The sequence below is a fragment of the Penaeus monodon genome, chromosome 11, assembly GCF_015228065.2.
Source record: "Penaeus monodon isolate SGIC_2016 chromosome 11, NSTDA_Pmon_1, whole genome shotgun sequence".
NCBI lineage: Eukaryota > Metazoa > Arthropoda > Malacostraca > Decapoda > Penaeidae > Penaeus > Penaeus monodon.
The window spans coordinates 25,073,517-25,088,516 of record NC_051396.1 but is presented as its reverse complement, the minus strand read 5'-3'; the positions used below and the strand labels follow the sequence as shown (position 1 = coordinate 25,088,516).

The following is a 15,000-nucleotide window of genomic DNA, read 5'->3' as shown; positions in this document are numbered from 1 at the left end:
ACTGCAGGACGGAAGCCTTTCCCAATCGTTTCCAACTTTTTCTGTCTTACGTTTTTTGTTGCTATTTAAGATATAGCACCGATATGTTTACGTAAATGCACTCTATCTAACGATCGTTCTGCATCAACGTGAATATATAGACATTTATTTTATAGATGAAAGTTTAAATTGACAAAACATGTAATAAATGCGATTTCTGGCCTTTGGTCAGAGAACACGTTTGGATGCATATATACTCATATATGGATATGCATATACATTAAGAGCAAAATAAAACTTCTGAATATATATGGGGATGAGTCATTAAAATATGGTAATTATTGTAATTTCTAAAATATGTAATATAACACTGCGAAAACTAAGGGGAAGCTTTCAGGCGGGACAGACCCCCCGAAATAGTGCAACATTATTTTTTAAGTACCAACTATATATATATATATATATATATATATATGTATATATATACATATATATATATATATATATATATATATATATATATATATATATATATATATATATATATATATATATATATATATATATATATTGCGCCACACAGTAAAATGAGAGATATATATTATATCTGAAATAGCATTCAAAAATATTTTTGATATAGTGCTTGGGTTCAAATGAGTATATTCTAACTTATGATTTTGCGGGGCTTGGTGCGGGGTGCTCCCAGCTGCTCCGCGTTTGTTCCAATGCTATGCGGGGCCCCGCGGGGTAAGCAATGCCCGCAAAACTTTAATGATACGTAAAAGTGCGAGGGGAGCTGGGTTTGGGGAAAAGCCGCCCCGCGGGGACGTTTAATAACACGGCCTAAAGTACCACCATCCACATCACAAGCAATAGAAATTATGACCATGTATTGTTTGTCTTCGATGGAATGCGTATAAACTAATAGATGATGTGATGAGCCCTGGTGTGCTTTTGCTTTTATGCACACGCACATCGCCCGTGCGTGCACGTGAGCACACACGCAGATTTGTATATATTGAATAAGTTAAACCTAGGTATGGCAGTGGGTGAGTCTATCTACATATGTTGGTGGGTTGAAAACCACCAACAATGATTAACTAATCGACTACTCATTTGGGGAAAGATCATGGGTTAGCCACCACAGTATAAAGACCCAGTTAACTAAGTAGCTCTTCAAATACCGGTGATGACACAAATGTGCATATCAATTCGACAGAAGATAACGGGAATAAAAGATAAAGTCTGGCATGTCTACCATACTTCCTCTCATTTTCATTATAAATCGAAAACGGAAGCTACAGTCCTCCCCCCACCCAAAAAAAAAAAAAAAAAAAAAAAAAAAAAGACTGCCCCCAGCTGTACTCCGGAAGTACGCTAAGAAGTATGCAAAAGCAATCTTGAAATTATGGCCAGTGTGTATGAATGCCTGGCTGACAGATCCTTACAGTCTCAGAGAGAAGCAGCGTTTGCTTCAGTGTACAAAAAAGTACTTTGTAGCACTGACATTGCATTAGTGCTCATAAAGCCATCGAATTTCTGTTGAATCAAGACCATAACTAGAACAAAATATTGTGATGTGACCGCGTGTGTGTGTGTGTGTGTGTGTGTGTGTGTGTGTGTGTTGTGTGTGTGTGTGTGTGTGTGTGTGTGTGTGTGTGTGTGTGTGTGTGTGTGTGTGTGTGTGTGTGTGTGTGTGTGTGTGTGTGTGCCACGTTGACATAATTTCTAGTTGTCCAGGGTGGTTGACCCATGATCCTTCCCCAGGTGAGTAGTTCGTTAGGTAATCATGTTGGTGGTTCTCAGGCCACCATCATATCAACGATAGACTCACTCACTATCGTATCTAGGTTTGACTTACCTAATATGTGCAGATTGGTGCAAATCCGCACATACACTGCGCACATGTGTGTGTGTGTGTGTGTGTGTGTGTGTGTGTGTGTGTGTGTGTGTTTGCTTGTCTGTCTGTCTGTCTGTGTGTGTCTGTGTGCGTATAGGCACGCGCACATTCATGTGTGCTCGTGTATGTGTACAGCGAGCAAGTCTGTATATATGTGCATGTTGCATGTTTATAAATACGACATGACCAAGGTTACTGATTCTTGTTAAATTTTAGGCCTACTGCCTATGTATATATATATATATATATATATATATATATATATATATATATATATATATATATATATATATATATATATATATATATATATATATATTATATGTATATATATAGTATATATATATATATATATATATATTATATATATATATATATATATATATATGTATATATATATATATATATATATATATATATATGTGTGTGTGTGTGTGTGTGTGTGTGTGTGTGTGTGTGTGTGTGTGTGTGTGTGTGTGTGTGTGTGTGTGTGTATGTATATATATATATATATATATATATATATATATATATATATATATATATATATATATATAACCAGGCTATATATATATATATATATATATATATATATATATATATATATATATATATATATATATATATATATATATATTATATATATATATATATATATATATATATATATATATATATATATATATATATATATATATGTTTATCTGAGCGCGCGCGCTCGCGTGTGTGTGTATATGTTGTACACGTGTATAGACACCACCTGTAAAATAGACTACTTTTATAAATATTATCTTTTATCAATTATCAGATTTAGTTCCTTACCCCGATAGCGTTCATGTAATTTAAAAAATCTCGCAAAGAATCAGCCGAATATTTAATATATTTTGACAGCAAGGAAACCCGCGCAAAATTCTTACTAAATAGGAATCGTATAATGTTTCTCAAGTCAGTAATAACGAAAATTTAAATATATAATTTTCTTTTATATAAAACGAACTATACGAAACATTAGTAACTGGATGCTCCTAAACGTAAATAAGCAGATTTAGATAAAGATTGAAAGTAAAAACGACAAAACAGAACCCGGACTTATATCGAGGTGACCATTGTTTACATTGAGGAGGAAGAAGTAGACACGAAGGTGGTTGTCTCCAGATTTGAAATTTGTTTCGCTTCCTAGAGCATTTTACTCCACAATTTTGGTCCTCAGTGACTACGAAGAAACATCTGAGACATTCCCATCGTTTTATAAGTGAGAGTTGACTGAGACGTATCCGTAGGAGAGGTAAGATGTGTAAAATTATAAGTAGCAGTTGCGACATTATCTGCAGTAGTGATAAGATTTAAAAGCTTGACTTTTTTCATAGGTCTGAAATTAGTGACCTTAAGATTTGGAATTGCTTGTTCATCAGAGTTTATGATTTTTTTTATCAGTAAAATATCTGATACTGTTTGTCTTGGATATTTGATTTCAAGTAGGTTATCACAATTGTTAAAATTCATGTACCATGTATAAAGTCTTAAAATTTGCGATTTCTCAGTCCTTTCCAGTCGTTGAGAAATATTACATGCATACTGGCTGATGTGTTTGTATCACAATATTACTGTACTTGCCAGCAGCACATTCTAAAAAATTACTGGAATCCCTTCATGTATTATGTTTTACCATGATATTTTGGAAGTCAGGTATTTTTTATTGAGAGCAAAGCACCTCCAGACACAAAGTTCCAAAACCGGGTTATCACGTGAACCAAGAATTCCAAACCTAACCTTTCCTACCTTCTATTTATTCCCTAGAGAGGGGGGCAAACCCCCCTGTACCCCCTCCTTTATTAGCACTTCATGCTAACTTACAGAAAATACAACATTAAGAATTCAGTCTATGTGAGGGTGTTGTGGACTTAGTCTCTAAGCAGTGATATGCAGGGGATATTTTTATCATTTCCTGGTAAATATGAGGCTGCTGTAGATGTACCTGTATTTCTTCTTACTCTGTTTTTATGCTCATTAAGATGGCAGGTTCCATTTTCCTTTCTCTCTGTGCATTGTCAGAGCTAAATCATCATGATATTTACTGATAGAAGGGTTGCAATTATTTTTGTTTCGCACAGCCATGTGGTACAAGGTGAACTTTGCCTATAATGTACGAAATGACAGTATTTGATACCTTTAATTTTTGGCATTTCCATTGCAAGTTCATGAGAAGAAAGTAATTTTTAAGGAAACTGCTTACTGATGGCAAATACATGATCAAATGAGTGGTTATTGTTTACAGAAAACCAGATTTTAATGTACAAAAACTGTAGTAAGACACTGTTAGATGTCCCTGGTCTTTAATTATGATACTTTCAAGTGTTGTTATGCAGTTGCTTTTTTATTATTGATCTTTTTTTCATGTTTAATCATTGTTTCACTGATATTACAATATTTAGAAACAGAAACTACAGGTTGTTAGTTATTAACAATTAAAATTACACATCAAAGATTTAAAAATATATATATTTAAATAAGAAGAAAAGATGAAGGCACTAATCAACTTGCATCCTACATATTCTCTTGTCTCTCAACCATGACTTCAAATGTCTTACTTTTTGATTACTTTGAAAATATTGCTTTTTATGAATAATTACTATTTATAATTGAATTGATATAAGAGTCTCTGCTTTCATTATCAGTCATGCATACAATATCATTAAAATAACTGTGTATAATGTAATATGAATTGTGTAATAATCATTTAATCATACAGACATATTTTGTAGATATGACATGAATCTGTCTTGAAACTTGGAAACAGAAAATAGGATATTATTGTGAGGTAGTAGATTAAGCTCATATAAAGAAAAATTAAATATGCTGTGTGTAAGATTTCATTAAGTGGCACTTTGAATGTAGACTCACTTAAAAATCTAACTGTTTAAAAGATGTCTGCAATGAGCCTTTTTTCTCACAGTTATATTTTCTATCAAAATCCACTTGAAACTGGATGCGATCTGGATTGGATGGTTTAGAGTTTGAAGTCCACCAATCCTATCAAAGAATTGGTGCAATTCTTGCACAGATGCAAAGGCACACAAATATCCATTTAGTATATATAGGAAAGTAGACTGAAACAATTCCTTACATAGGAGTAAATTGCCTGGGAGGTATACAATTGCTGTCTTGCCAGAACTTACAAATTTTGTGTGTGTGTATTTAATTCTTTTTTCTTTTTTGTTGCAGGATTAGCAATTAGTGACCTCTTTAAGTTCATGGCGAGCAAACGCAATGCAAGGAATAAAGTCATTCATCGACAAACATTCCAGAACAGTAACCAGATGGTGGAGTTAACAGTGAAAACAATACCTAAACAGGCAGTTCGTGATGAGATCTCCAAATCACAGCCCCCATTTGTTCGAGACTGTGCTCTTAGAAAAGAATTACAAAAGGTTGTTGATGATAAGAACAACAATATCAGTCACAAAAATGCAGAAAAAAAGGCCTCTGGAAAGTATTCCAGCAACAGGGAAAGAGCTAAGGGCTTGAATGGACGTGTTACAGTTGAAGTGATAAAAAATAAAACTAAAAGAGACCACCATGAGGTTGTATCACATAATGCTACTTGGGAAGAAATGCTTCATAGCTGTAGTACTATCACAACTTGTAGTGACATAGATGCAACAGAAGACTCCTCCGTATTAGAGTTGACAAACAACATGAGAAATGGACCCGCCAAAACTGCAGGACAACCACCTGTCAGGATTGATAAGGAAAATACAAAAAGTAATTTAACCAGAGCTCAGATTCAGTTACATAACCAACAAAACCAGTCAGTACAAACATCATTTGTCAATCCTTATCGACAAAATGTAACAAATAACCAGTCCCAAAACAGACAAAGAAATAAGAGACCTGTACAAGAAGAATATGAAAAACCATATAATAGTCAAGTTAGAAACACAAGATCAGTAGCAGTAGAGACAGATCCAGATAACAGGTCAAATGTCCAAGGAGGTCATACACAGAATTTAAACACAGAGAGAGTTCCTTCTAATCAACTTCTCCAGCAGCCAGAACAAGTAAGGATATTCTTTCTTTCTAATCCCTCGCCTGTTGTTGTCATGGGGGGCTTAGGAGACGGAGACTGAAGCTCTCTTGGGCCTCAGCCCTTGACTCAACTAATTTTGCACAGTCTTTTCTTCTACTTACCTCTCCTTATCTTCCACAACCCCTTCCCCTGTCCAATTCCTAAGGTATAAGAGCTGTGCTGAAAGGATGATTTTGTGCCAGTTATGAATGGCCTCAGGAAGCTATGGGCATGGTATTCCCTTGGTTAATTGTCTAGCCCTTACCCCACATGGAGACCCTGAGGGGTGGACCTTTTATTTTCCCCATGTATTTCAGGCTTACCATGGCCAATAATGAAGATTTTGTACCCTTATGAGAGGCATTGAAGCTTTATCAACTAGCCTCTGAATCTAGTATCTAGTCAGGGGTTAGTAACTCTGGTTATTGACCCCTGACTCTCCTTTGATTACGGCTCTGACCACTGCTACTACACCCCCCTCGTCGACACAAGCTGTCAACTTGACCCATCCCGAATCATCTACCCAGGTTTTACCTCAGCCTTCAAAAGATACCCCTTCCTCATTCCATTATCCTCCAACACACCTACTGAACAATTGTCTTCATTTTCTACCTCTTCCTCCTCCCTTATTACAACTCTTTAACCCTATTACCCTCATCCCCATAGTGCTATCTCACTCCACACCACACCTCCCTCCACCCACCCTTGCGTCTATACAATTCCTACTTCTTCAAACCTTTTGAGTACCCCATTTAACCCAGCCATATGGGACAGATTTTTTTTATGAATCCCCCCAACAGCCCCTAACTCCATTAATACCCTCCTCTTTCAAAAGTGCCTCTAAAAATAAGTAGGCAATGTTTTCTTCTGCTGTTGTCTTGATAGCTCACACCTTGTCACATCTGAGGCCCAGGCTTATGCACAATCCCTGGTTGACCTCACTGGTAAACCTATTCCTGCCCAACTCCATTCCTCCCTTAATAGATGTATTGGAACTGTTTCCATCTCCCTGGCTGATTGCCCTATCTATGACAAAGATTGATCAGACTGTAAAGATGACATACTTGCCTGCTTCACTGACTACTATGCAGTATCAGTACAGTGCTACGCTATTCCCCCCAGTGGCCGCTGTAAGTCCCACATCAATATATCCAAGATTACCTTCTATAGACTTGACCTTGCCTGTAAGGTCTATATAGGAGGACAATTTTGCCCTGTCAGACTATATCAACTCCCACCCTGTCAATGTCAGAAATGTTGGTGTTTTGGCCACCCTGCAAAGCACTGATGCTCCACAGCCTGCTGCCCTCTTTGTGCCCAATCTAGTCATGACTGTTCAAACTGCCCTGCCTACAAGTTTGACTCTAAGTTAGTAGTTCTCAGATACAGACCTGGCCTCACTCTATGAATGGCCAGACAGGAATCACGCTGATGAGGTTTTTTCAATCACTCCCTACTCCAATACCATCCCTCGCCCCACTTCTATCCCCCTCTACCCAAATAGTCTCTACATCTTCCTCAGTACCACTTCCCTAACTTGACAACTGCCCACCTCTACTTTGCCTATCTCCCTGTCAAATCCTTTTTCCATTCTAAATTCAGATACTCCAATATCCACAACGCCCCTATGTCCCTCCCTATTCCTCAACGTATCAATTGCACCAGACAATCCAAACATTCCACCCCACCTTCTCAAAACACATCCCTTCCCACATCTGCACATCTTCCCACATCCTCTACTCCTCAGATGCCTTCTTTTCAACTCATAAAAAAGTCTTTGTTTCCCAAACCTCCCAACCCAAATCCCCTCCAGAAACTCTTGAAGACATAATTAACTTCCTAAGTAAAACTCAAGAGAAAGTTCCTGTCTATGATCCATCCTCCAGTTCCTCTAACCCCATTCTGGCTGCATTCAAAGTGGCCACTGACATGCATCCTCCACCTCCTCATATTCCCCCTGTTGCCACACTCTTTGGGGTGACTCTACCACTACTTCCCGAGTTTCTTTCTAACACTGACTTTACCCCTTTGTACTCACCCCACCCACTTTGACATGTGCACTCAAACCTTTTCATGCCTTGACCTTTCTCTTTGCTCTCCCTCCCTTCATCTTGACTTTCATTGATCAGTTCTGAACTTCCCTATAATGATCACTTCCCTGTTCTCCTCTCTCCTACTTCCTTTGACCAGCTCCCCAATCCTCCATGCTGGTGCTTCAATAGAACAGACTGGCTTACAGTTACCTCTCTCTCTGCTCTCCCTCTACATCTTTCTTCTGTTCCACCTCAGACATGCTTTCGTATTTCACAATTACTTTCCTGAGTGCTGCCTTCACAGCCACTTCACAGGCCCTGACGGCATTACGTATGCTACAAAATCATTCTCCTTATTCTTCCTACTGACAATCTTTAACAATATTTGGATGACTGGAAACTTTCCTCCTCACTGGTTTGAAGCTCTTATGCTACCTTCCTTAAACCTAATAAATCCAGAACCCTCCCTCAAGACTACCATCCCATTGCTCAGACTATCTGCTTGTGCAAAATCCTAGAAAGAATGGTCAATCTACTATACTGTGTTACCTTGAATCTTCTTCCCAATTTGGATTCCGATGTGCTTGATGCACAGCTGACCATCTTGCACATTCAGAAAATTATATAGCATCTGCCTTTGCATGCCACAACTCAGTACTAGCCATTTTCTTTGATCTCCCACAATTTTCCTAACCCCTTAACTTCTAACAACCTTTACTTTATAATATACCCTATCAGTTCTACCTTTTCACTACCATACTACTCTCTTTTTTTTTTCTTTTTTTTTTTTATTAACGGTAGGGAGAGGGTAGTACTGTTTAAACCTTTAACTTTACCCTAATAATTAACTAATTCCTAAACATTCTCAGTACTATACTTAACCATAGTGCTATATGGCCTTGATGTATAGCACATTTATTTGTTTTAACTGTGAACCGTTAACCATTTTTCTTACACCCATGATTTGATATGATTTTTTTGTTTATTGATGGACTCCTTCATGGCATACTAGAAGATAAAATGCAACCCACACAGTCAAGCTTATTTTAAAGAAATTCAAATCTTGTTTACATCAGTCAATAATGGTAAAGAACAAAAATGTTGGCTAGAGTTTAGGTAACAGAAGACTGTGACCTGCCATAAGAGGTCCTAGTAGTTCAGACATTTGTATTTCAGTTTTACTAACTCAGTCAGCAAAGAGTTGCTAATAAGAAGTAATAGATGTCAGATAGTGCCTGAATAACCACACACTCTAGTGACTCATTTCCCACCCAGACATTTAAACACTGTTTATGAAACTGTAGTAGGTGATATTACATTAGCTGCCTTCTCCCAGATGAATGTAATTTAAGTCATCCACTGCAGAGTCAACAGTCATCTGTTATTTTTATAATTTTACCTTTTTTTGTGTATTGCTATGAATTTCAATTACATTTTACTTATAATATTTGAACAGCAGTCAAGCAACAGGCTACTTTCTGATGATGTCAACAATTCACCATTTGGGGAAAGTGCCTTACAGTTACTTCATCAACTTAGAGAAAGACTAAACACCAGAGGTAGGAAAAGCTGATAATAAATTTCAGTTTCTGTTGAATATTCTTATTATCATTGTTGTCATATGTCTTATAAAAAAAGTAATTCAAATTTACAGTATGTCTGTGTATATTTATAGGCTATCTATATCCATCTATCCATCTGTTTATCTATCTATCATTCTATATATATCAACAAGCTGGTACGGCATTGCTATTAATGCAGAATAATTTGTTTATCCATATTTTTATTATAGTTTTTGTCATAATTTCCTTGAGGAAAGATGTATAATTTAATTTTACAGTATATTTGTTTGTATATATCTAAATCTATATCCAGCTATCTGTATATCTCTGTATGTTGTATGTATACAATTGTCACATACTTACTAATGTTATGTTACTCAATAAGTAGTAAAAGATAATTTACGTACTCAATTTGAATTTGGCTAAATTTATATACTCATATTATTTTCAACAACATTCCTTCTAAATCAATGCAATTATGCACTTATGTAGGTGACAGTGAAGGGAGCAATATGGTTGGCATTCTTGAGGCATTTATTGGCATGCGAGGCAGCATGGGGAGCGTTGGCACAGGCAATCCAGTCTTCCAAATGAATAGTGCTTCTCCTCTCTATACCACTGTATTCCAAACACCCTCAAGCCAGCCCACCTCCTGTGGGGTCAGTCAACAGCCTGAGATCAAAAGATGTCAGCAGCTCCGACAGGAAGCAGGGCAACCAACATGCAGAAATTTTGAGAGCCAGCAACAGAATCAGCAGCACAACCCTACCAGCCAAAATCCACAAGCAAATAAGAGACATATCAAAGAGAATGATCTTGAAAGCAAAGATAAAAATGATCATATTTCTCACCAAAAGGAAAAGGACATTGAACAGTTAAGGAGGTATGAAAATTCCCGTTGTAAATTCGTAATGTTAAGAAACATGATTGTAACCTTGCTTGTTGAAAGGTATTGTATTGAATAAATGATATTTTATCACTGTTATTCTTATTGCTTAAATTTGATATTTTTTCTTCATTCTCAAAATATCAGCCAACATTTGGATTATGAAAATAAACAAAATATGACAGTATTCTCAACTTTATGTGATCAAAGTGCTAATTGTTATTGTTCAGGAGATTTCACAGATATAGACTGTCATTAATAGACATAGAAATTAGTGAATAAATGTGATTTTACATTGGTACTGGGACTGTCATTATTATCAGCATCTTGTATTTGGTGTTTCATATTTATATACAGTTTTAGACCTTGATGTTGGAATTTGTGTTTCAGAGTCATAGAACATCAGAGGCGAATTATTTCTGAGCAGGAAAATAATATGCAAGAGCTGAAGACTTTGAGTGCACATATTTTAGCACAAAAAGAAGAGGTAATTGTCATCTTAGTGTATTTTGTTCTATAGATTTTTTTTTTCCATTTTATTTAATAAAAGTCTCTCTTTCTTTTCACCTCTCCTTTTTTGCTTTCCTCCTCTCTCTTCTCTGCTCTTCTATTATGTTCTCTCTCTCTCTCTCTCTCTCTCTCTCTCTCTCTCTCTCTCTCTCTCTCTCTCTCTCTCTCTCTCTCTCTCTCTCTCTCTCTCTCTCTCTCTCTCTCTCTCTCTCTCTCTCTCTCTCTCTCTCTCTCTCTCTCTCTCTCTCTCTCTCTCTCTCTCTCCTCTCTCTCTCTCTCTCTCTCTCTCTCATCTCTCTCTCTCTCTCTCTCTCTCATCCCTTTCTCTCTCTCTCTCTCTCCTCTCTCTCCTCTATCTCTTTCTCTCCTCTCTCTCTCTCTCTCTCCTCTCTCTCTCTCTCTCTCTCTCTCTCTCTCACTCTCTCTCTCTCTCTCTCTCTCTCTTCTCTCTCTCTCTCCTCTCTCTTTCTTTCTCTTTCTCTTTCTCTTTCTCTATCTCCCTCTCTCTCTCTCCTTTTCAGTTTGTTGTTAACAAACACAATTGTAACGAAAATTTGCAGTTCTTACAGGCAGCCCAGACACATCAGGCTCATAAAGAATCACTCACAAAGCCCAGGAAAGATTCATCTCCCACACAGTCTACTGCACAAAATCGAGACAGTGGTTATGGTTTTGAAGAAGTGGGGAAGGCAGACACTCCCGTGCACTTGGAAGACACTTCAACAGAGGAAGAAGAGAGCAGGCAACCTGGAAGAAAGGCAATGAACAAACAGAGAAAAACAGATAGGGCATTGAGATCATCTCTATTACAGTTACAAACTGAAAACCAAATATTGCGGAGGGAAGTGCAGAGTAATCGGGATCTTATACTGTAAGTATTGGGTGTAACTGTTGTTGGAGCATAATTATTTTTTAATGCAATAATGGGTTTTCTCTTGTGGATAGTGATTTTCTGATTTATTAAGACTCATTCTCTGATTAACATTATAAGAATGAATGCTATTATGCTTTCATTAGTACCACCAATGATTATCATTCTTATCACTTGTTACATTATTTCAGTGTATTGATTAATTGTTGCTCTTTACAGAAATCTAGAGAACCAGTTGAGTAGAGCCTACAAAGAAATTGACAGTGAACGTCAGTCTCGTTCTGGTCTCTCCATATCAAGACTCTCAGGATCAGCACCAAATTTAGACCTAATAGGACATCATAGTGAGGCAGTGTCCATTAAGAACAAAACAAACAAGAGAACACCATCTTTCTTGGGTGAGAGTGAGGCAGACTCAGCATATGAAGAGAAGAGTGGCTCTCATCTCACATCAAAAATCAACTCCCCTCACTCTGATGGTCAACAAGGGAAAGATTCAAGAACAGGTTCTCTAAGATCATTCCCCATTCATTCAGGGGAAATTCCTGAGCGAGAGAGGATGGCAGTGGCCACAGCACATGACATTCCCACTGATACAGCTCTTCTTCAGACAGGATATATTGGCAAGGAGTTGACTGTACCTCATACCCTCATGAATGCAGCTACCATTCCAAGTCCGCTTCTGCTCCAAAATCCTGTTTTGACCACCCAAGAAAATGATTATAGAGAAACAAATGCATCAGCAGAGAAGAGCACAGCAGCTGTTTCAGAAGTTTCCAATGAAGATGGTAAACAAAAGTCATTAAAACCAAGTCAACAACTCAGCAGCAGCCGGCATGTACCCTTACCCAAAAAAGGTCTTGATGGCTTAGGAATCAAAATCAGTGATCTTGACCCTAAGCCTGTAGTTGTTCTACAAGATCCAACATTTACTTCCTTCAGCACTGTCAGTGAACAAAGTTATCAGGAAAGTGTTTTAACCTGTGAGAATTCTTTTCTTGAAGGAATTACAATGTCAAGGCATGCATCTAAACCTAACTCTAGGGTGACATCACCTGCAAACCTTAATAACACAGATCATTCCTCTTTAGATCTTCACCCACTAGAATCAACTAGAGTAAAAGCTTCTTTCCACACTTTGAGCGAGTCTCGTGAATTTGTTGCATTAAAAGGAAATGAGACCAGCACCTCTTCAGAATTTAATAGTGTTGAAGAACTGGAGTAAATTCTGTTGTTTTCTTGCTGTTTCAGTAAATACTGAATAATTAAACAATAATACAAGATAGAAAATTTCTTTGTAAAGTCTCTTTGATAATGATATATGGCATTTATTTTGACTGACTTTTCTCTCTTTTTGGTATAAATAGGTGAAAGTAGAAGTCCTAACTGTTATGCTCAAATTGCTGTTGTATGACAGTTTAATATATTTTTTTTATCAATACCCCTATTCAGATAAGTCCTCCCCTCACATACACACAATTCTTCCTTGTACGTCACTACTCTGTCTTGTAATATTTAACCCAACAACAATGGATTTATCCACTGTTTCATGTAGTTTTTTTGTAAATTTTGATACATACAGATAGCTCCACATGTGCTCAGCCAGGAAGGAGTCTATTATTAGGACCTAGTGACCGCTCCTGATTTCCCCGTTCCTTGAAATTGTGGAAAAATGTATTTATTATTCTTATTGGTATTTTGATTATTCAAGGAAAAGAGTAAACAGGTGAGATAGGTAAGAGTAATAACTGATTATTGGTGACTAAGCACTTATAGAGCCATCTGTGTGTAAATACAATAAATAAACTTATATTACAGTGGACATGGTATGTATTCTTGCCATACATGGCAATTGGGTTAAGTAACCATTTTTAGCCTTGCAAAGTTAGTCACTTTAAATGCATTTGTGAAAAGTATTTTTTATGCACTTATTAACACAAATTGTAAATTCCATGCTATGTGATCTCATAAAGGTAGGCATATCCTTTGTTCAGTGTAGCAATAATTTTTTCCTGTGTTCTAAATTTTATGTGGTCACTAGATCAGTAACATGTTCATTTAAACATTATGATAGGTTCTTACACAGGTAGATAGGTACTTAGCACACACAAAATAGTGTTTATAGTTGCAACTACCACATACTTCTCAGTACTCTTAGATCTTCCAAGTGATCAGTTATCCATCCCCAATGTAGTACCTGGTACTTAATGCTTGTTAGCATCAAGTTTTAGATTAAGAGTAGATATATTTAAGACATAGATTTGGGCATATGGCTTTTAGATTATATCAGAGTTAATTGTTTGCTGATAAATATCTGTTGAAATATACAAAAATTGTAATATGTACAAAATGCCAAGACTATTTTGCAGAGATAAGAGGTGAAAACCTTTTTTATAATATTAAATATATTTATATCCAAATGAGCTTTTAAAATATAACACAGAAATCAGTTTGTCACAATGGGTTAACTTTACTTAGTATAGTGTCAATATTCGTATGTGGTAAATATCTTGATTACTGTTTACTTTTAGAAGGTTTGTGGCAATCCCAGATGTCTTAGATATACCAAGAGACTTTTTCTGAAGTAAGAAGGATATTTTTACACTTCTGTTTTATATTTTTGCAATATTTGTTATATTTATTCTGTATAATAAAGATAGTAATACCATCAAGTTTTCTTTTCCATTCATCATAAAGCAAGAGTTCATTTTTCATAATTGTCAGGAGCTTTTGATTGCATTTTAAGAGTACATTTTTCATAATTGTCAGATTTTGAAAGAGGGAGGTCTTCTATAAGATAAACTCTTTGAATATAAAGAAAGTATAGAGTATGTTGTGTTCCTTTTACTTCATTGTGAATTTCTGTTTTTCTGTTGGCTCATTTCAAGGAAAGTAATAATAAAAAATAAAAAATAGAACCCTCATTAAAAACATTACCAAGAGGCTTTGGACAGATAAAGGTTATATCCTTTTGTTTTCATTTCTCATTGTTAATGTTAATTGAAATTTTACAGTCTAACCCAATCCTCTAAGCCATTGGTGCTTCTTTCCTCAACAAAATGAGATCCAAGTCATTTTCATTGTATAAATATATTTTTTCAGTATCTCACAAACATATGGCTTGAATATTGTAGAATACATTACCTTTTTTATTAGTCTATTTTTAAAACAAGTAAGCTATCAGAACTTACAA

At 36.2% G+C, this 15,000-nt stretch overlaps 1 protein-coding gene across 2 annotated transcripts; it reads left to right on the top strand.

Moving 5' to 3' along the window:
- Positions 1-2,980: 2,980 nt before the first annotated feature.
- On the top strand, positions 2,981-14,473 carry LOC119578857. 2 transcript variants are annotated; one of them, XM_037926511.1, is made up of 7 exons: positions 2,981-3,164; positions 5,102-5,937; positions 9,435-9,537; positions 10,033-10,423; positions 10,817-10,913; positions 11,497-11,807; positions 12,027-14,473. In XM_037926511.1, the coding sequence occupies exons 2-7, from the start codon at positions 5,131-5,133 to the stop codon at positions 13,030-13,032; spliced, it is 2,715 nt and encodes a 904-aa protein (XP_037782439.1). In that variant the 5' UTR covers positions 2,981-3,164; positions 5,102-5,130; the 3' UTR covers positions 13,033-14,473. The 2 variants fall into 2 exon arrangements, with proteins under 2 accessions (XP_037782439.1, XP_037782440.1); XM_037926512.1 differs by having other exon boundaries at positions 2,995-3,164; positions 9,438-9,537.
- Positions 14,474-15,000: the final 527 nt, after the last annotated feature.

Coding starts and splice junctions, on each gene's coding strand:
- LOC119578857 (XM_037926511.1), top strand. CDS start 5,131: ATGGCGAGCAAACGCAATGCAAGGAATAAAGTCATTCATCGACAAACA. Junction 5,938..9,434: donor TTCTCCAGCAGCCAGAACAA/GTAAGGATATTC, acceptor ATATTTGAACAG/CAGTCAAGCAACAGGCTACT. Junction 10,914..11,496: donor TTTTAGCACAAAAAGAAGAG/GTAATTGTCATC, acceptor GAAAATTTGCAG/TTCTTACAGGCAGCCCAGAC.